This window comes from Neomonachus schauinslandi, chromosome 2 (genome assembly GCF_002201575.2).
Source record: "Neomonachus schauinslandi chromosome 2, ASM220157v2, whole genome shotgun sequence".
NCBI classification, from domain to species: domain Eukaryota; kingdom Metazoa; phylum Chordata; class Mammalia; order Carnivora; family Phocidae; genus Neomonachus; species Neomonachus schauinslandi.
The window spans coordinates 197,140,947-197,163,282 of record NC_058404.1 but is presented as its reverse complement, the minus strand read 5'-3'; the positions used below and the strand labels follow the sequence as shown (position 1 = coordinate 197,163,282).

At 48.6% G+C, this 22,336-nt stretch overlaps 1 protein-coding gene across 2 annotated transcripts in view; it reads right to left on the bottom strand.

Annotated features, from left to right (window-relative positions):
• SLC2A9 (solute carrier family 2 member 9) overlaps positions 1-22,336 on the bottom strand; it is a 189,664-nt gene that overhangs the window by 34,841 nt on the left and 132,487 nt on the right. For both annotated transcript variants that reach the window (XM_021677593.2, XM_021677592.1), the window contains 3 exons: positions 19,775-19,885; positions 7,100-7,201; positions 4,243-4,318 (listed from right to left, as the gene is read on the bottom strand). In XM_021677593.2, the coding sequence (XP_021533268.1) occupies positions 4,243-4,318; positions 7,100-7,201; positions 19,775-19,885 (289 nt within the window). The remainder of the gene's footprint in view (positions 1-4,242; positions 4,319-7,099; positions 7,202-19,774; positions 19,886-22,336) is intronic.

Here is a 22,336-nt window from a genome sequence, read left to right as displayed (position 1 = left end):
TTGCCCAAATCACTGCAGATTTTTGCAAAAGGGCAGCAACATTCTGAACCATCCACAGATGGCCCCTCTGGAGCCCCACATCCTCCCTGTGCATTAGCTGGGGCAGCAGGGTGTGCTGTCTCCTCTCCTGGCCAGGAAGCAGGCTCAGAGAAGGGACTAAGGAAGGTCACAAGGTTGGCTCAAGGTCAACACAGCCAAAGCCAAAGACGTAAAATGCATTAGTGAATAACAATACGTTAGTAAGAGAAACCAGTCTATGGACAGGTGGGGAGCCCTGGCTATCTGAACCTTTGTTATCCACACTCTTGTTTCCCAAACACAGAGTAAAATAAATTAAGATAAATGTGTTGACATATCCTTGCTATCTAAATCCAGTTGCTTTTTACACGAATCTCTGAAACCAAATGGATTTAGAGCGGAGGAAGACAACGTATTCTTACTGTGGATGAGAATATACTTAATGCCACTCCCCACTAACCTCCACCCACAACAACAGGGAACAAAGAAAAAAAGAGGAAAGTTCTTCAAAGTTCACTATGCAGACAAAGTGAACAACAACACAGAAATCTATAAAAGCTGTTAAAAATAATTCTTTTCTGGACAGAATTCTGTACATTCTCCATAGATAGAGAAATAAGATAAATTCAGCAAATTATTTTTCTGTATGATTTGGCTTTCAGCAATTTGACCTCCAGTGTGCTGACTTTTGATGAATTAACTTTCACTAAATCGTTTTGCTTCCTGCATGGCCAAAAGGTGGAGGGGTGGACATTGGAAGTTAGTGTCATATGTTGAGATCATCTAAATGATCGAGTCTTTGACATCTCCCTATATCTGCCTTTACAAGCTGTAATGACAGCTTGTCTTGTTATCAAACATTCCTCCAATTATCCCAGTTTGAGTGTGCCATATCCTCCCAGTAGGACCCTGACCTCTGTTACTTAAGGTAAGCTCCCTTGAGGGCAGATCGTGTATATGTGTCTGTGTGTTTCACCATTATATCTCCAGGCCTGGAAGGATGCCTGCTCCAAGTATGTCCTCACTATTTGTGAAATGGGTGAATGAATGAATGATATCTCTATCTCTATCTATTTATCTATCTACCTACCTATCTATCCATCTATATTTCTCTCTGAGAGTCCATAATTGTCTTTCCAGATTAAATCAACATGATAGATAGGGGAGCCCTTTTTCCAGCCACTAGGCACTCAGTACGTCCCATCAGGGTGGCTCTGGCCTTCTGGAGCACTTAGAGCAGAATGACCTTCTAAGAGCAGTGACCATACTCCATGTTTCGGGGTAGACAGTGGTGTGTCTGTCCTCCCCACCAGCATGGAAACCTCCCTTGGAAGGTTTCACTTGGTGCCAGGCACAGAGCCTCCATGTCATAAGATTTTTCACACTGTAACTGAAATGCTTTGGTGGCATCTCCTTTCCTTCAAAGATAAAGCTCTTTTATGGTGCCTCACTTATTAGCTGTCACAGCCACTGCCTCGGGGTTGCGCACACAGATAAAATATGTAGCTGAAAACCGCCTGCCCCGTTTCTCTTTCCCTTCACCTAATTTCAACTCCCTGTCAAGCCTCCTTGAATTGATTTGCTCATCACAGAAGCTGCCTCAGGCAAACTCCTGGTTTCTTTCCTGGGAGGATGATCCTTTTCACTTAATTCTGGAGGGGCAGCCTCAAACGGGGAGTCTCTCAGTCCCTTATCTATCAGCATTTCTGAGCCACACTTTCCCAGGATGGCTCCTCCTGACATCTGCTCCTGTCCAGTTAAGATGATCTCCCAACCCAAGTGGCAGCCTCCCTTAGACAGGTAATTTCCCTGGGGCTTAAGCTGTGCATTGTCAATGTGAACTGAAGAGAAGTTTCTAAAGCCTGGCCGATCTTACAGCGGGTGAGGCTTGGCAGCTGGGTGACCATGGTGGGGCTTGGGGAGCAGAGGGTAAGGGGCCCCTCTGATCTGGGATTAGGGAGGGTAGGTGGACCTCCCTTTAGGGGGCTCCCAGATGCTAGGGAGAGCTTAGAATCTAAACCACCAGAAACTCAGCAGGCTCTGTGATCAGAAGAAAACTGTGTTTGCCCACAATGGGAGTAAAATCAACAACAAATCTAACACACCTGTGGGGTTCCAGCGTGCAGCCAGATTTCAGGGCCCTGGGCTATAGCCGAAACTAAGAGTCAGAAGCTTAACCGACTGTGCCACCCAGGTGCCCCAAACTTTCTCTTTTAAAATTTACAAGAGGGCACCTGGGTGGCTCAGTCATTAAGCGTCTGCCTTCAGCTCAGGTCATGATCCCAGGGTCCTGGGATCGAGCCCCGCATCAGGCTCCCTGCTCCGTGGGAAGCCTGCTTCTCCCCCTCCCACTCCCCCTGCTTGTGTTCCCTCTCTCGCTGTGTCTCTCTCTGTCAAATAAATAAATAAAATCTTTAAATTAAAAAAAAAATTTACAAGAAAAATAATTCTTTGCTCATAGGTCATACGAAATAAGCTATGGGCCACATTTGGCCCACATGCCGTAGTTTGCTGATGCCGGACGACAGAACTGTCAGTTTTGTGAGGTAATGAGTTCCCCATTGATTGAAGCACTCAAGTGATGGAGGGATTTCTGGCAGGAATGCACATCGTCTAGGGCTGTGCTTGCACTCCCACTGCAGAGGTGTGGAGTTGTGACAGAGGCTGTGTGGCCAGTAAAAATATTTATATCTGGACCTTTACAGAAAAAGTTTGCCAATCCCTGCATTAAATAAATGAGTATATACAGGAAACAGACGAGCTGCTGAAGGTGTGACGAAGCAAATAAACCAGGATGATGTGACAGCACGTGTGTGAATGTGTGTGTGTACATGTATCTGCATGAGGGTGTGCACATGTGCATACTGTGTGTGTGTATGCCTGGGGGTGCTGATTTTAGATGAAGAGGCCAGGAGACGACTCACTGGGCCTGACATCTCAAGGGGGATTTGCACGCCAGCCCGTAAGCCCTGTCCTTCTGGTCCACACCCCAGTGTTCAGAGGCCTCACCTGGGGCCTCTGGCTGCCCCCCTGCAGGGCCCACGTGAATGCTGCCCATAGAAGGGGTGATGGGGGGCCCCGTAGGACTGAACACGTTTACATGTGTCCTTGTTGGTCCTCTGGTCAGTTCGCTGCCCCGCCTGCAGGGAGCCTCCGTCTTCCTCAGCCCTCTGATCCCCATCACAACACGGCATGGGTGTGTGTTCCTGTGTGTGTGCATGCCTAATGCCCTTCCCCCTCATTCTGCAGCCCATTCTGCCGTCCCACTGTAACAGCCTGCTGTCCAGAATCGCAGACAGATGCTGTTCATCTGTCACAGATGTGACAGGACATGGAACGTGATGGCCCACGAAAAGCAGCAACACAAAGGGAGAAACAGAAATTCCGTTCTATGTGTTCTGATAGGAGCGTGGTGTTGTTTTCCTCAACATAGAAACCACAATAACCCCAGCCGCACCTGCCAGACAGATGCGCTCAGTTCCAGCTGAGGGGGACCCCTGTCTGGTGGGACCCCCGAGGACACAGACACAGAGCCAGGGAGTGGCAGGGCCATTTTATAGATGGGGAAACTGAGGCCCAAGGAGAGGAAAGGACTTTCCCACTAGGGAAATGGCAGAGCTGGGGCTGGAAGTGAGTCCTGGGGAAAGTGAGGCTCAGAAAACTCCAGACTCCACCCTCCTGCAGCTACAGTATAAGGTGGTGGTGATCAGGGCCCTGGAAGTCAGGTGGCTGCACCACAGCTCACTCGGCGCCTTCTGCGGAGCTGTCACGAGCCTTAAAGGACTTAATGCACATCAAGTGCTTGGCCACGTCGAACACATACCCAGTGGTCAATAAATCTCACACATTACTATTATCATTATTATTATTATCATAAACATCTCCATGCTGAACAGTCACTTCTCTGTGGGCACAGACTGTAACTTGAGTACCTCCCATTCATCCCAAGCTAGTGGATCTGGCTCAGCGCTCTCGCAACTGTTAATTGTAGCTGTGATGTTGTTCCATGTTATCAGCTCCCCAACTCTGGGTGCGCCTGTTACCTGTTGCCTCCCATACGTGGGGTGGAAATGAAGGCCATCACTGCATTTAAACAGGTAGGGGACTCTCTCTCTCCCCCTCCACTCCCAGTCAGGCCTTGCCCCTTCCGGGCCTCAAGCTCCCATGTGTACAACGAGAACACCCCAGCTCAGTGGTGCCGGTGAGGAAGGAGGCGTGCCTTACCTGGCCCGCTGCAGAATGAGGCAATGATGGCCAGGATGCACACGATACTCAGGTACGGGATCCAGGGGGCGTGGTCCTGCGAGAGAGCAGGAGTGTGGGCAGGGGAGGAGGCAGCGGGGCAGAGAGGACCTGGGTTCTCACCCCAGCACCTCCTTGATCCATCTGCATGACCTGGGGCAGGTCACTTCACATCTCTGAGCCCTGGTTTCAGTGTCCATAAAATGGGGATAATGACAACCCCCGGGCCATTCCATCCACCTGTTTTGCCCACTGAGATAAAAAGAGATGATGCCTCCCAAGAGTTTAGCAGTGTCCTCAACATACAGTAGGTGGTAAATAAATGAGTAACTAATACTGGTTGAGTGCTTAGTCTGAAGCAGGCAATATGAGAAATTTTACAGGCACTCGCACATTTAAAAAATTTTCTTACTTAATCCCTCTCGTTGTGTAAAACACTACATTTCTACCCCTGCTCTCCTGACAGGTATGAGATAAGTTAACTGGTGTCACTAAATACGTTTGGGGGGGCTGTCACTTGTCTGGCAGGGTCGGGGTGGCTCGGTGCTGGGCATGGAAAGATGTCCAAGCAGACTGGATGTCTGATCATTAGAACATGGTGTCACCAGTGATGGGACATGGGGAGCATGTTTGGAGGTGCTGGAGCACCTGAGCCCAATCTAGAGAGATTCAGAGAGGGGAGGAGACTGTGTTCACCTTTGAAGGCTAAGCCAGGGTCACACAAGATCAAAAGGAGAGGAAAAAAAGTTCCAGGAGAGGGTTCTACATGAGCAAGGACACCGAGGCACAAGCGAGAAGAGCACAGGGGTGAGCAGCAAATGTTCAGAGTGGAGGGTGATGGGTTGAGAGGGGGGGACAGCAGCCCTTCCATGTTCAAGTCCATTGGGTCTTGCTGAAGGAGGATCTAGGATTGAGGGGAGTGTTGTGGGCTCTTGTACACTGCATGGCTCACTGTTGCCCTAAGTTGTCCATCCATCCATGCATCCATCCATCGTTCAACCATCCATCTACCCATTGATCCATCCATTATACATCTATCCATCCATCATCCATCATCTATCCATCCATCCACCCACCCACCCATTATCCATCCATCCACCCATCCATCCATCCATCCATCCATCCATCCATCATCCATCATCTATCCATCCATCCATCATCCATCATCTATCCATCCATCCATCTTTCCACCCACCCATTATCCATCCATCCATCATCCATCATCTATCCATCCATCCATCATCCATCATCTATCCATCCATCCATCCACCCACCCACCCATTATCCATCCATCCACCCATCCATCCATCCATCCCTCATCCATCATCTATCCATCCATCCATCATCCATCATCTATCCATCCATCCATCTATCCACCCACCCATTATCCATCCATCCATCATCCATCATCTATCCATCCATCCATCATCCATCATCTATCCATCCATCCATCCACCCACCCATTATCCATCCATCCACCCATCCATCCATCCATCCATCCATCCATCCATTTGTTCATTTGGCAGATTGTTCTTAGTTTCTCCTGGGTGCCATGCACTGGGCTGGGAGGTGGGAATACAGAGATGATACAGGCATGGCCCTTGCTCCCACAACTCTATCAGAAAAGAGAGATGAGTCAACAGGGAAAGTCAATCCTGTGTGATAAGTGATACTGCAGGGTTGCCCCTGGGGTCCCTGGGAACACAGAGGAGGGTGCCTCACTGACACATGGGGTTAGGGAAGGCTTCCTGGAGGAAGAGGTATCTAAGAGATGTGCAGAACTTCCTGAATTTGGAAAGCAAGAGAAGCCAGTTGAGCAGAGGAGGCCCCCAGGGAGAGGAAAGGGCAGGCTCTTTGGAGGCTGTAAGGCAATAGGGCTGGGGGAGTGGGGAAGGGGGGACAGAGGTAGAGGAGGGCAGCCAAGCAGGGAAGAGCTCTAAGACCTTGTGAAGTGAGGCCTAGGGGGGCCCACTTGCTCCAGGCCACCCTTCCAAACATCTGCCACAACTGCAGAAAGACAACGCGCCAGGACATCACCCAACTGTGAGGGACCCAGCTCGGTCCATCTGAGGGGCCTGCAAGGGCACCCTGTGCAGGTCAACCCTGGTCTGGCAGTCGGGCAGGAGGGGTCACTGCCAGCACATCACCCCCACGGCAGATGCTTCTGCCTCCTGCCTGGTCAGCGCCCCCAGCAGCACTTCCTTTCTGGACGACAAGCTGCTGTCCGTCAGGCACCACCAGGCTAATACTGCCTTTTTCTAGAGGTTTTTGGGACCTTAAGACATTCGGCAAATGATCAACACGTGCAACTTTCCACTCAGGGATTCATTTTTGAAAAGTGCCAAGATTTGTTGACCACCGTGACCTTGCCTCATGCTTCCCTTGGTGCTGAGCCAGGCTCGAGGCACCGAGAAAGGGCTCCGTCACTGCAGGTTGTCCTGAGCAGTGCAGGGGGCAGGGGGTAGGAGGAAACCCCAAGACCCTGGAATCTCATCCCAGCTCTGCCATTTACTAGCTGTGGAACCTTGAGCAACTTCTTCATGTATATTTATGCCTCAGTTTCCTGTCTCCATAAAAGGGAAAAATACCACTTTCACCAGTGATATTTCCCCAAACCTACATTCCCCTAGCACTTGTCATGTTCGGGTGCCCTTCCAGGTACTGTAGGTAGTTTCTCATTTAATCCTCCTAAGACCCCTGGGTACAGGGACAACTGTCCCATTTTAGAGATGGGGCCGTGAGGAGCAGAGCCCCTGCTGGAACCCACCCCGAGAGCACCAGAGCTGGAGGCCGGCTCCATGCTGACGTCCCTCGGGGCATGACGGACACACCCTCTCACCTGCAGCGTTAGTGTGATGGTGAGGATCCCGAAGAAGAGGGCCATCAGCCCAAAGCCACCCATGAGGAGGGGTCTCCGTCCCAGGCGCTCGATGACCAAGCCCTAGGACAGGGTGAAAGAGAGACGGTTATTACTTCCCTTCTAGCAGCAGGAGAGGGGGAGCGTGGAACCAGGTCATGGTTAAAGGACAAATTGGACCTTCAGGTAGCCCTGCCACTTTCTCCATGGCCACAGCCAGAGTGGCAAAGGTCTTTATGAGAAAGGGAGGGAGAAGAAAGTCACCATCCTTGAGCACCTGCTGTGTGTCCATACACTCACCTTTCCTTTTAATCTTCCTCGTTAGGGAAGGGTGGGCTTATCTGCAAAAGGAACTCAATGGACGTGGTTGCTGTAGCCCTTCGCCCACTCTTTGGAGCCAGCCTGCCATGGAAAGCAAGGGCAGTCTCTCCTAATACCCCTGTGTTGTCGATTCTATGGGGCAGACTCCCAAGGCAGGGGCCCAGGGGTGGGAGTGGGCAGAGAAGGTCTGACGTTTTCCACTCTGCCTGTGCCTGGGTGGGTCAATTTCATTCTGGGGTATGATACCAGGAAGCTCCTATGACTGCAGCTTCTTAAGCCATGTCCCCCGGCCCAGCTTCCCACCGCTGTAGGACTGTCACTGACCTCTACCCGGCTGGCCCTGTGTCTACCTCTCAGTGAAGGTGGGGCTCTTCACTGAGCTCCTTCAAATGCCAATGACCCTGAAAAATAGTGATGTAGCTAAGTTTCAGAGACAGGCAAACTTGGGTTTATATCCTGGGTCAACCACTTTCCAGATGTGTGAGCTTTGGCAAATGACTTCCCTTCCCAGAGCCTCAGGGCCTTTATCTGTGAAAGGAGGTCCAAAATACCCTCCAACAAGGCTGTCTGGAAGGGGCGGGTGGTTCAATAAGAGACTGCATTCAAAACACATAACAAGTCTTCCGATTATGCCAAGTACCTTCCCTCTTCTTCCCTCCCCCATCCCAGTGCACAGAAAGAAAACACCAAAGATCAGAGAGGTGAAGTAACTCAGTGGCCATCACACAGCCAGTAGAGAGAGACAGAGACAGAGATGGGTGGGGGAGGGGAGAAAACTTGAACTCAGAGCATCTGCATAAAAATGCACAGCTTTTCTCCACTGGGCAATCAGGCAAGGCTTCCTGGAGGAGGCAACAGTAGTGGGAGCTTGTCAGGCAGAGGGACCAGTGGGAGCAAAGGCCCTGGTCAAATGAGTCATCCGGTTTGGATAAGGGAAGGGAGCGACACCGCCGAAGGCCACGAAGCTGGAGCAGATGCTCCTCTTGTCTGCCAGCTTCATGTGATGGTGAAGGGAAATATATGATTATTCTTTTACTTGTTATTTTTTAGTCTTTTCCAAATTTTCCACAATAAGCTTTTTTTTAACTAAAAAAAAAGTCTAAAAGATAGACTTAGCTAAAGCATTGGAGATGCTATGCCTTGAGTCACAGATCATTACTCTTCCCCTATCCCCTGGCGATTTCTAATACCCACACATGCAAATCTTCACCATGTAGGATGTCTTTGCTACACTCTCAGGATGGCATCACCATTCCCCACAGTTGAGCTCACACTGAAGACAAAGGCTGCTCATAGCTGGAATGTGGGGCAGCTGTGAATCTTGGGTTACAGTGCCCAGTGACAGAGTGCCAAAATGACGAAAGAAATTATCATGATGAGCATCACAGTCACTGTGAGCCGCCGAGCATGTAAGTTGCGGTCCTGAGATAAACACATGCTGCATTGTTACACAGAGATTAACGTGTACTTATTACTGACTTCAGTGTTTTGAGTGTTTTTTCTTTTTTCTTTTGGTTTGCTTTAGTTTCTTCAAAGGCACCACCAACAATTTCAGTGTCAGCAAGTGTGTCCCAGGTACTAACTTGTTGAGACGCACTGTCTTACATCGTGACACCAATATTCAAGCGCTTTGGGGTGGGTGTGGGGATCTGGCTATTCCGTTTCCCTAAAGTCTCCTGATGAATCAGTAACCTGAGCCAAGGTAGAGCTGGAAACTTCCCTGATTCAGAAAGAGTCTCTAAAGATGTCTAGGAAGACACCAAAGAAATAGCTGTGAGAAAGAAAGAGACAAAAACAACTCTGTCCGTCTTAGTGGGAAACCCAATCAGTCCGCAGGGCTCCTTTCTTTGTCTCTGCCTCTTTTAAATTGTTTTAAAGTGCAGCCTGTCGAAAGGGATTAGAGTAAACATGGTATTTCCACTCCACATTAAAGTCATTAATGAAAACATTAACTCAAGATGAACAGTGGCCTCTGAAGGTTACTGATGTCAGTTGGAGGTGGACTGTCAGCCTCCAAGAAATCCTTTCTGGGGACTCCTGAGCCACAGGGTTATTCAGCCATTTGGCAGCCATGTACCCACCACCTATTGTCCATCCCACAGTGCTAGGACCACTGGTGGAATAATACAGAGAAGGTCTTTTGTCATTGTTAGTATTTAAAAATCAACTTTACTTACTTAGATTAAATTCTTAGTTAGATTCAATGAAAGGTACTGATTTTAATTGTACGGTTTGGTATGTTTTAACAAATTTATACACCCATAAAGCCATGACCACATCAAGATACAGAACATTTCTATCACTCCAAAGATCCCTTGTGCCCCTTTCCCTAGCTATAAGCAACCACTGATGTACTCTCCATTACTCTAGATTAGATTAGTCTAGATTAGGTTAGAAGTCCATATTGGTGATTGCTATACTTTTTTTAAAAAAAGATTTATTTATCTATTTGAGAGAGAGAGCAAGCGAGCAAGTGCATAGAGGGGCAGAGGGAGAAGGAGAGAGAATCCCAAGCAGACCCCATGCTGAATGTGGAGCCCGACTCAGGGCTCAATCCCATGACCTTGAGATCATGATCTGAGATCAGGACCTGAGTCAAAATGAAGAGTCAGACATCTAACCAACTGCGCCACCCAGGTGCCCCGGTGATCGCTATACTTTTGAGATTCAGCCCTGTTGTATATACCATTCCTTTTTAGTGCTGAGTAGTATTCCATTGAATAGATACACCACAGTGTGTTTTTCCATTCATCAGTTGATGGACGTTTGGGCTGTTTCAGTTTGAGCTCTTATGACTAAAGCTGTTGTAAACACTGGGGTCCAAGTCTTTCTATGTAGATGTGTGCTTTGCTTTTTCTTGGGTAAATACTCATGAGAAGAATGTCTGGATTGTATGGGTAAAGTTTTTGTGAGAAACTGCCAAACTGTTTTCCAAAGGGTTGTACCATTTCAGATTCCCACCAGTGGTGTACAAAAGTTCCAGTGGCTCCACATCTTCATCAACACTTGGTATTATCGGCCATTTTGGTATTAATCATCCTTAAGGTGAACAGTGGTATCTCACCGTGGGTTTTAGTTTTAATTTTCCTGGTGCCTTACAGTGTCGAGACTTTTCATTTGTGTATTGATGCTTCTGATATCTTCTTTTGTAGAGTGTCTGCCCAAGTCTTTTGTTCATTTCCAAGTGGGCTCTTGGTCCTATTTTTGCTGTGTTCTAAGAGTCCTTTATATCTTTGGGATTCAAGCCCCTGGTGAGCTGGGTACTCTGTGAATACTTCCCAGTCTGGCCTGCCTTTCCATTTCCTTCACAAGCTTTTTTACATAGCTACAGCTTTTAATTTTGATGAAATTTAATTAATCAATTAAAAAAATGGTTCATCCTTTTTAGTCCCATTTAAGAAATCTCTGCCTACCCCAAGGTTGCAAAGACTTCCCCCTATGTTCCCTCCTAGAAGTTTTATAATTTTAGCTCCTATGGTTCAGTCCATGGTCCATTTTGAGTTAATTTGTATGTGGCATGAGGTAAGGGTTCTTTAGTTTTTTTTCCATGTGAATATCTAGTTTTTATGGTACTTATGGTTAAGACTAACTTTCCCCTTTGAATTTCTTTGGCATCTTTTGTATTTCTGGATTCTATTCTGTTCCATTGGTCTGTGTGGCTGTCTTTATGCCCTCACCATGCTGTCTTGATTATTATGCAGTGAACATTCTATAGCACTTACTATGTACCAGGTATGGTGCCAAATGCTTTACATATAGTAATAATTTAATCTCATAACAGCTCTATGGGTATGTGGAGGCTCAGAGAGTTTAGCAGCCTGCCCAAGGTGATACAGTGGCAGAGCCAGCATTCAAGGTCAGGCATTCTGGTTCCAGAGTCTTGCTCTTAACCCCTCCTCACTGGCACATACAGATTTAGCAAAAGGATATATGCAGGCTCCAAGGCTTTTCTTCCTTTGTATGAGGCCCTGGCACAGGGACGCTGAGAAGAAGGAGACAGGAGTCCTTGCCTTTGGCGAATCTTATGGGTTGAATTGTGTCATCCCCCCCCAAAAGAATGTTGAAGTCCTAACCACTGCTACCTCAGAATGTGATTTTTTTTGGAAATAGTGTCTTTACAGAGGTAATCAAATTCAATGAGGACATCAGGGTGGGCCCTAATCCCATGTGACTGGTGCTCTTATAAAAAAGGGGAAATTTGGACACAGACACGCACATGGGTAGAACGCCATGTGAGGATGAAGGCAGGGGTCAGGGTGGTGCTCTCCAAGACGAGGAACACCACGGATCGCCAGCAAAGCACCAGATGTTCAGGGAGAGGCCTGGAACAGATTCTCTCTCACAGCCTTAGGAGGACTCTGCCCTCTGATGCCTGGTTCTCAGACTTCTGGCCTCCAGAATGGAGACAATAAATTTCAGTTGCTTCCGCCCCTCTGTGTGTGGTACTTTGCTATGCAGCTCTAGCAAATTAACACGGGGAGCTCACGTCCCATGCAGAGCAGAGCTTGGCACGTTGTTGTTCAATGGTGAAACACATGAAGAAAGAAGGAAGGGATGGAGGGAAGGAAGATAGGGTCTAAAATGTCATTTATTTCAAGTGTGACTCAAAGCTGACTTGATGTGCATTTATAGTATTTTAGAGACATTACTTTATATGAATTTTGTAGGCCAATCTCTGTCTCTATTGTATTCTTCATGTACATCTCAGTATAAAGTGCATGAAATAACTACTCCGTGCTTGGCAGAATCCCTGACATCTCAAGGACTGCAGAGCCCTCTAAGAGTCCATTGCTCGACAAGATCCTAAGGGATGTCCTGTTCTTCCCATCCCATCTCATGTGGGCCTTTTCTGTTCCGCTCTTCCCATGAAGTCAGCCTCTGCCTGGCTTATCGTGCTCCTCGTGAGCATGGGGGCCACGTGGCTGGCTGTGGGGCTCCAGAAGGAGGAAGGGCTGTTGGTGGGGGCTCGGCTGCCCTCAGAGCATGCCACCCGGCTGCTCCCAGGCAGGGGGTGTGGATCCCAGCACGGGCAGAGCACTCGGTCCAGATTTCAGACGCACCTTTCCACAAGTGGCCTTAATTGGGTCTTACTCAAACACCTGTGGACTGGGTGCTTGTGATGAGCTGGCACTTAGCCTGGTGGGACACATGAAGACCAGGGACTGAAGGGGTATGGGTGACAACTACCACAGCCATTTCTTTAAACCTACTGTGTCACACACACCCACCCCCCCCCACACACACACCCCACTGGGCAGGATGCCTCCTAGAATGGGGCCAGCACCCAAGTATCCCAAATGGCCGCCCTCGATCTTGACTATTTGGGGGTGGTGGGGTCCCTGAAAAGCCCTCACCACCCAGCCATTCTTGAGTCTCTAGGCAGAAGCTGGATTATTGCCAAGGCTTTAGTTCTGGAAGGAAGGGAGGAAATTTGGGAATGCACAGTGCCTGGATAGACAGAATCTGACTTGTCCATGCCTCCCTGGATGAGACTAATTGAAAAGCAAAGGAGGAGTGCCTGGGATGCGGGCCCTTGGCCAGATTCTTACCGTGGCTCAAGGTTCTCATCTAGGGAGTCAATGTTTAAGTTTTGAAGAAAAACAGGCACCTGTGGTGGTCACGTACTTCACGGACTCCTTGCCCCCCTCACCCTTATCACACGCTGCCCCGTAGGTTATTGTCCCGACCATGATGGTTACACTTTCCTCTTTGCTTTGCGCTTCTCCTGATGTACTGATATAACCCCAGTAAAAGTGGAGACAAACTTGGCTCAAGGCCTTTTGCCACCAGAGTGTCTGGTCCCCAGGCCTCTCCTTCCTCCTACCCAGGTGTCTGGAATCATCTTTTCTTCACCGTCTCAGGGTTTGCTGGTCACACCCGACAGAAAGGAACGGGAATGGTTTTATAACTATGGACTCAGCTCTCTCGGCAGAGAAGAGAATGCAGAGACAGGCTGCATGAGAAGAAATGTCGGGTTTCAGTATTGCTAGTACTTCTGTTTTAAGTCTGCAAGCGTTAATCTTCGCTTTCACGAATCTCTGTCTGAAAAACAGAGACCTTGGAAACCTGCGGGTATCTGCAAGTTAATGGAGTTTTAAGGTCTGTGTTCAGAAGACAGGGTCTCAGAAATAATTTCCTACTTGGAACAGGCTATCTAAATTGAAAGCTAAAAATAATCCATTGAAACAAACTTTGTTCAGGAATTTCTTTTTTTTTTTTTTTTAAAGATTTTTATTTATTTATTGAGAGAGAGAAAGTGACAGAGGGACAGCATGAGAGGGTGGAGGGTCAGAGGGAGAAGCAGACTCCCTGCCGAGCAGGGAGCCCGATGCGGGACTCGATCCCGGGACTCCAGGATCATGACCTGAGCCGAAGGCAGTTGCCTAACCAACTGAGCCACCCAGGTGCCCTGTTCAGGAATTTCTATTTAAAAGATGGATGTGTGAGGGGCGCCTGGGTCACTCCGTTGGTAGAGCATGCAATTCTTGATTTCAGGGACGTGAGTTCAAGCCCCATGTTGGGCATGGTGCCTACTTAAAAAAAAAAGATGAATGTGTGAGATCTGTGATATCTGTTTGGGCTAACGTTGTAAGAAATGAAAAAAAAAGGTACTTTTTAAATGATTATCATTCTAGGGTGGTCCACAATCCTTAAGTATAATAAATTTAAATGGTCTTGAGATATTTTAACTGAAGTGCAAGATCAGATATGGATAGGGGCCAAATGGAATAGAAGGGAAGGCTGGCCCTAGACTTGGCTTTTCCAAGTTCTCAAGTCCTGGGAAGTTTTTCCTTGGGTCAAAGCCCTAGCTTCTGCAGCTTCTAAGGGAAATACAACGCCCCTCTTCCTTCTCAAAAAAGGAAAAGTAGTTAGTTCTTTAGCCTGGTGGATGGGTTAGCCTGCTGATGGGTATTAAGGAGGGCACGTGTTGAATGGAGCACTGGGTGTTATACGCAAACAATGAATCATGGAACACTACATCAAAAACTAATGATGTACTGTATGGTGACTAACATAACATAATAATAAACAAAAGAGGTTTATGATCATAAATTTAACTGTCCTCAATTTGGGGCAAGTGGGGAAAAAGTCAGCTCTCAAAGAGAAGTTGAGGAGGAACCACGGGGCGGCCAGCTGCCTGAGAAATCAGTGCTCCACCACCAGGAGCATGGAGCCGAGAGCGCCTGGGGGACAGGTGAGGGGGTGGGGGCAGCTGGCCCTTGGAGCTGGCACCAAGGAACAAAGGAACAGTGCGAGTCTCCACCAGAGCCCCCAGGAGCTGTGTCTTCACCTTCCTTTAATGGGCAGAGCCGGTGGGACCAGCCCAGATGCAGGGAAGCCAAAGGAAGCTCACAGAGAGATGGGGAGGGAATCGGAAGACGTTTGGTGGGAAATAAAGCATTGGTGGGCTGCAGGGAAAAAACCGGCTTGCAGGTGTGTCCTTGGCCAAACTCAGAAATAGAACCACCTGATAAAAAGGTATTATCAGAGCTGGGAGTGGGTGGGAGCAGGGACCGCAGGGAAACGGGCTCCAGGGAAAAGCTGCCTGTGTGCTTTGGGTGGCCCTCCCTGCCCCTCCTATGAGCAAGAGCCCTCAGAACCAGGGGAGCCCCCACATCCACATGCATGCTTCCTCTCAAGGCAACAGGTTACAGAAGCGCCTTCTCGAATGATGACATAGGCAGCAAATAGGAAAAGCTACTCAACCGAAATCGTGATTTCTCAGCTCCAGCCGGTGCTGCCTTCTTGGATGGAGCCCTGCAGCTGCTTGCCACCCCCCCATCGGGAGTTTGGGGGCCAAAGGAGAAATCTGGTTCCTCTTTTGCTTCATGTGGCCCCTCCCCTCTGCCAAGGGCAGGCCTCCAAAATTCACATGGTATTCTCTCTGTGTGTTTGTGTCCAAATTCCCCCCTTTTATTTTTTTTTAATGTTTAAAAAAGATTTTATTTATTTGACAGCGAGAGAGCACAAGTAAGGGGAGCGGGAGAGGGAGAAGCAGACTCCCCGACGTGGGGCTCAATCCCAGGACCCTGGGATCATGACCTGAGCTGAAGACAGACACTTAACTGACTGAGCCACCCAGGTGCCCCCAAATTCCCCCCTTTTAATAAGGATGACGATCATATAGGATTAGTGGTCCCCTTATTCCAGGGTGATCTTATCTTAGCAAATCACATCTGTAATGACTACATTCTGAGGTACTGGGAGTTAGAGCTTCAACATATAAATTTTGTAAGGATGACAATTCGACCCATAATAATAATTATGGATACCTGCTTAATGCCAAGTGCTGTGAATTACTGTATAATTCTCATGATAAGACCTGTTGAGGTATAGATTTGTATTATCTCCACTTTCCCTTAGGGAAAACAGGAGCTCAGAAAGGTTGAATAACCGGCCTGAGGTCACACAGCTAGTGAGCTGAGGGCCATGAGACCACAGAGTCCAAACACCCCACCACCCTGCTTTGTTGCTTGGACCCACTTTCTCATCCAACAAGTGCCAGATCCAGGGTCTTAAGATGAAGCTGTGAACTCTAAAGGTTTTGATTCTGGGTTTGTTTTGGAAGCAGGACAGGTGGTGGAAACCAGCAGGGTTTTTTTTTTTTTTTAACTTCAACGCTATGGCCAAGTCCATTCCTGACAACCACACAAACTTACTGTGAAGAATAAGGAGCAAGAAGGACTTACGTGAATTCCGTTTCCCCTGACTTGCAAAAGCAGTCTCTCCACTTCTCGAAGGAATGAGGCCCATTCCACGAGCTGCTGCTGACCTAGGTCAGGCTCGTGGGGCCCAGGTGACACTCGGCGGAAGTTCACTCGGAGACTTAATGCCGCGCCGAGAAAGTCAGTTTGGAAAAACAGCTGTTTCTGCAAGATGCAGCTATTTACAGCTACCCAAGCCGATGAGCAATGCCGGGAGCCAAAGTTAATTGCCAATCAAACGAACAAAAATGTCTTTCTCAAGTTTATTGGGTCCCAATGCCATTTTAACAGACTGTCAAAATCTCAGGAAGAAGAAAACAAATTGGGAAGTCCTTTTCGATAGGCGGCTGCCTCACAGGGTGGGATGAAACAGTGTCCATATCTTTGGAAGCAAGGGAATAAAAACTTTGGAAAGGCCATGGGATTTACTACGTACTGACTGTCAGCTTTGCTGCAGCGGGGCTTCCTGCGCTTTGAGGTTTGCTTCCACAACAGTTCTGGAAGGCGCTGGATTCGTCTCCTGGGGCTGCGTCACCACAAACATAGTGGTTGAAAGAAACACAGTCTCCTACAGCTCTGAGGACAGAAGTCTAAAACACGTCTCGGGGGCAAAAATCACAGCGGTCGGCAGGGCTGTGATCCTTCTGGGGGCTCCAGGCAAGAATCTGTTCCTAGCCTGTCCAGCGTCCGGAGGCCACCTGCTTGCCTCGTGGCTCCTTCCTCCACCAAAGCCAGCAACTGCCACTCCAACCTCTGCTTTTGTCCCCGCATCTCCTTCTCTGACTCTGACCCCTGCCTCTCTCTTTCACTTTGAAGGACCCTAGTGATGACACCGGGCCACCTGGTTAATCCAGGATAACCTCCCTATCTCCAGATCCTTAACGTCTTCCCACCTGCAAAGCCTCTTTTGCTGTGTAAGGTGACATACTCGTGCTTCCAAGAATCAGGACGGGGACACTGGGGGGGACCAGGATTCTGCTTGCCACAGGTAGGCCTGGTTATGTCCATTTTAAAGAGGACAAATAAATTCAGGGATGTTGGGCAATTTTCGCCAGGCCACTCAGCTAGTAGATGGGTGGTTAGGATTTGAATTCAAAGCTGCCGGCCCCACGGCCTCAGCTCTTTCTCCCCCGAACACGTTGTTCCATCTCAGACTCCCAGCCTCATGCTGGAGTTAATCTCGAGGTACCCCGGGGATGAGGGTGAAGGCCACCATGTTAAGAACTACTCCCAGTGGACTATTCTGCATCTCCAGTTCCTTTAGATGAAACACTGGGAGGGCTGCAGATGACTGGGGCCGTGTGCACGGGACCAGTGGACAGGCTCCCCAGCGCACTGCCCTTGGCTTCACCTGGCTAACGCCTGCTGGACCTTCAGTGCTCGCCTTCCTGGGCCCTCTTCCAGGAAGCCCTCCCAGGAGAGTTCATCCCAGTGTTGCACGTGGTATGTGTCTGTTTCTGGATCTTTCTCTCTAGAACATGACAACTTCACTGGTGACCTCCAGGCACAAGCAGGATATGGGTGTGGAATGAATGCAGGCATGAATGAATGAGCCTCCATGAGAGCTATGAGGCCGCCGCTCCCCACGGTGGGCCCACACGGCAGTCCCTGCTTCTCTAGAACACATGTTCCAGGTGACTGTGGTCCATCGTGCTCCACACTTGAAGGCAGCAGCAGGTCGACTCCCCGTCTGAGTTTTCAAAGGTCCTCTCTATGGGCAAGGGCAGTGCCCTTTTATTTATTTATTTATTTGAGCGAGAGGGTGTGCATGAGCTGGGGGGGAGGGGCAGAGGGAGAGAACCTCAGGCAGAGTCCCTGCTGAGCGTGGAGCCCCATGTGTGGCTCAATCCCAGGACCCCGAGATCATGACCTGAGCTGAAATCAAGAGTCTGATGCTCAACTGACCGAGCCACCCAGGCAAGGGGCAGTGTCCTTATTACTGAAATGGGGAAACTGAGGCAGAGAGCCGTTGAATAATTTCCCCAGGGTCACGCAGCTCAAAAGGGACGGAGCAGGGATCAGAATCCAGGCGGTGTGGCTCTGCCATCCAGGCTCTGAGGGGACATGCTCCAGAGCCCCGCCCCACAGACAGCGGGGAGAGAACTGACCGTACAGCCAATTTCTGAAGAGCCGCAGAGCCTGCACGGCTGGTGTTCAGTCACAGGGGCGATGATCAGCATGCTCTTACACTTCAACAAAACATGTCTCAGACAAGAACGAAGGAAAGTAAGATGGAAAGCAAGTCTGGCACGGGGTCATGTGAACAAAAGCAGGGTGACTACTGCGCAAGAACAGAACACACCCGCGCACAGAAAAGCCAAGGGGAGATTTTGCCAAATGTATGTATGTTTGTAGATTTCTTCTTCGGTTCTTCCTGCTTTTCTGAATTGTACACATGTACCCTAATGAGCTCATGATGATTCCTTACAACAACAAAATACTTTACCGACCCCCGACCTCCAAACAAACCCTGTTGTTTCCCACCATTTCCATTCCAGACCGTCCGTTTCCATGGATCAACGTAAGCATGCATAGCCTCATTGGGGGTGAAAACGAGAATTTTGTGAAACTCCCAGATTGTGAAATGGTGAGATATTTTCCTCTAACAAAAAGACCGTGAGTGAAAGGAGGAGACGCATGTCAGTCCTCAACACTTTCCCGACACCCATCTTTAGAAGCATCTTGTTAGAATGACCCATTATGAGCAAGGAGCAAAATAAAGCATTCTGTCGAAAGCAAGTCAGAATGGGACTGGAAGTCTCTGCATGTCTGTGCTGCATCAATCCTGTCAGCAGAAGTCGGCGCAAGGGAGGAAATAAATGAGCTCCTCCGTGAAGGTCTGAGAATCTCACTCTGATTCTACCCTCCTCTCTATCCTTTGGAAAGGAGCCCCGTTGTGGACGGTGTGCCTACAGTGTGAGGCAAGACCACACACCTACGAATAGAAGAGAATCAGACATCTAAAAGGGGAAACTGAAGCTCAGAGAGGTTGAGAGCGTTGTCCAGCATCTCACAGCCAAGAAATTCCAGAGCCAGGATTCAAATCTAGTCTGGTCTGATGGCTCCAACCTGTGCAGTTTCTGTGAAATTCTGAAGTCTCCTAACTCCCTCCCTGCAGTATGTTTATTGTGCATCTTTGAGGTTGAGAAAGGAGGATGAACTCTGCGTCTTCCTTTGGACACTTCTGCTGACTATTAAAGTCACAGTGTTACACTGATCGACTGGAATGTCCTCTCTCCTTTCCTTTGCCTGCAAACTCCTACATATTTGGGGTAGAAAGATGACAGCTAATGGTTTGGAAATATTTTAAAGTCATGGCAATGGACCTTAGGCTCACAGGGACACCGATTTGGACCCCCAGGGAGAAATGGCCCTTTTTACTGGGTGCTCCATCATCTGTGACCAGGTGAGAGTTCAAAGAAGGGAGCAATATATTAAAAGAAAGACAATAGGTAGGAGAGCAAAATATAGATAATATTCTCCAGATAGGTGAAACATCTTAAAATTCTGACACCTTCGGAGCGACAAAGGACATGCTCCTTTAAAGGCAAGCACGTTTGCTCCCTGGGGGGTCCCATGGCACTGTTCACCCCACTATGATGTTCTCAGGAATAACCCTCAGTTTACTTACAGAGAAGATAGCGGCCAAAGTCTCGATGCCACCGGTGCTCAAGGTGATGTATGGGATCTTTTCTGGCGAGATCCCAGCTTTTTCAAAGATGCTATTGGTGTAGAACCAAATCTATAATGCAGGAAAGAAAAACAAGGGAGAGTCGGTGAAAGGCATCTATCTCCAAAATTAAATTCAGGTGCAAGGTGGTCTCCGAGATTTGCTGCTACATCCAGCATGGAGCTGTGTGGTGTGGCCAACTATTTGTTTTCTTCCTTCTCCCACCTTTGCCCCTTGCTCATTACTAACAGAACTACGGTACTGGGAGCAACACGTGCTGAGCTAATTGTGGCAATAAGATAGGAACAGAAATCTCCTTAAAATGAGCTTTCCACCAATGAGGTGTGATCCCATTTTTTGCCCTTCCTCCTTTCTGTTGTCAGGATGGTGAACATGATGGCTGGAGCTCCAGCAGCCTTCTTGGATCACTAGGTGACCTCAGGACAGCATGGTAGCGCCCATGGTAGCTTTGTGAGAAACTGAAAAGGTTCCTGATCTACAAGACACTTTACTGTCATCCACTAGAAAACTGTTACAATAAATCTCTAATGGGGACAATGTGAATGATGCCCTGAGGGTTGTGCAACATACAACCTACACAACTACACACAGAGCCCCTGCTTTGGGATGGGAGCCACCTGTTCAGAAGCTAGAGCGAGAAGTTAGAAGGAGCCTGTGTCCTTGCTCACCAGAGTGATTCTATAATTGATTAACCAAACCTGGGCACCTTTGAGAGTGTTAATAATTCGTTCGGAACAAGAGGCATAAATCTGGATTGCCCTGGGCAAACCAGGATGTGTGGTCCTGGGACTGCTGTACCACCCTTCCCAATTTTCCTCGATGTGAAGTTAGGTCAGTGTGGAGGATTCTGCCACTTGAGACCAAACCTAACCCTAATGACACTCATGGGGCATCGGGCAATCACTGACTGGAGGTTGGAGACCTGGCTCCGTGTTGAACTGGCTGTGTGACCTCAAGTAATTCACTCTGTCCTGCTGGGCTTCTTTCCCCTTCTCCAAGAGGATAGCCATGCCCCTCCTATGGAGTGTCCAGATTGGGTAAGAATTGTCACTGTTCACTATTTACTTAAAATTTCGGGTCCATAGGCTGGACACGAGCCATTTGTGTCCTCCCGATCCCGGCCATTTTCTTAAAGAGCACGAGTTTGTTAAATATAGAAAACCAAGCTGTCCTTTACATGACATCTGACGAGGAAACCCGCCGCCTTCGGGGGCCTTGGAAGCATTTACACCCTGATCGTTATTAAGCAGAAACATTAGAGCTCGTTGCTTATAACTTGTCAGGCCCGATGGTGGCTGGCCACGCTCCTTGCATTTGGCTCTTACTTCGTTTTTGGAAAAAGCTCTCATTTCTACAAATTTGTCTTGTTACCGGCATTTGTTTAGCAAAACATTTTTCATGCACTGGGGGAGAAGATATAATTTAGGAACTACACATATCTACAGATGGCTTATCTTTTAGTGAGGGGAGTATCTTCTTAAAGTTATAGGCACACTCAGAGGCCAGTAAAAACGACTGCATGTATTTCTGTGAGCTTGCTGGCATGGACGCATCTCTCGGCAAAATGCGTTTCAAGGTTCTCATAAAACAAAGACCCTCTTGCCGGTGTCTGCCCCACATTTGACTGAGCTGATAAGTTAGAATTTTAGATTCTACCTTTGCTTCCACATTCACCGAGTACAGAAGTGGCTCCTGATAAATTCATTCTTAGGGCTGTGACAGAAGCTAAAATTGTTCCAGAAAACCCCGATCTTCACCAGATTTGTTTGTATAATCTCCTCCCTTTTGGAAAGTAACTGTGATCTTCAGAGTTGGATCAAAGGGGCTTAAACACCTTTCTTAATCTTTATCCAGATTCACTGATTTTTAATAGCCAAGGCTCTATGGGCCCCTTCCATCCCCCAGAATACTCTGCTGCCTCAGTCTGAACCCAGGGCTGCCAGCCCCTGGTTGATTCCCCAGGGTATGTGCTCTCCTGTGGGAGCTGTGCGTGCCCTGGCCTCCCACCGTGGCCTCCTTCCTGCTCCTCACACCCCCTGCAACCTTCCCTGCTTCCAATTCTTCCTGAAACCCCTCAGGTGTTTCAAGGTTAGTGAAGAGGGTCGCACTGCATAAAATTACACCCTCATTGGGGGGCGGTGCTTATGAAAGTGGCTCTGGAGTCATTTCATAGTAAATGCATTTATCCCTCGAGAGGCAGAAATCAGCCCTTTGGACCATCTCCCCCATTCCAGGGCTTGCGAGGAGGTCCTGCTGGGCTGCTCCCAGGAAGGGGGTGGGGAGAAGGCCTGCCCATCACACAAATTGCCTGTCTCCTTCACCGGGAAAGGTGGGGTGTGTCCCGCAGCAAACCCTCCCCGAGGAGTGTGCTTTGTGTTGATCTCATCCATGACACCATCACGCTCTCAGGTTGCTGACAGTCTCCTCCCTCGGGGGCGGACGGTGGACTGGAAGGAGCCACAGTTTGGAGGTGTGAACACCGTATTCCAACCCCAGGGCTGC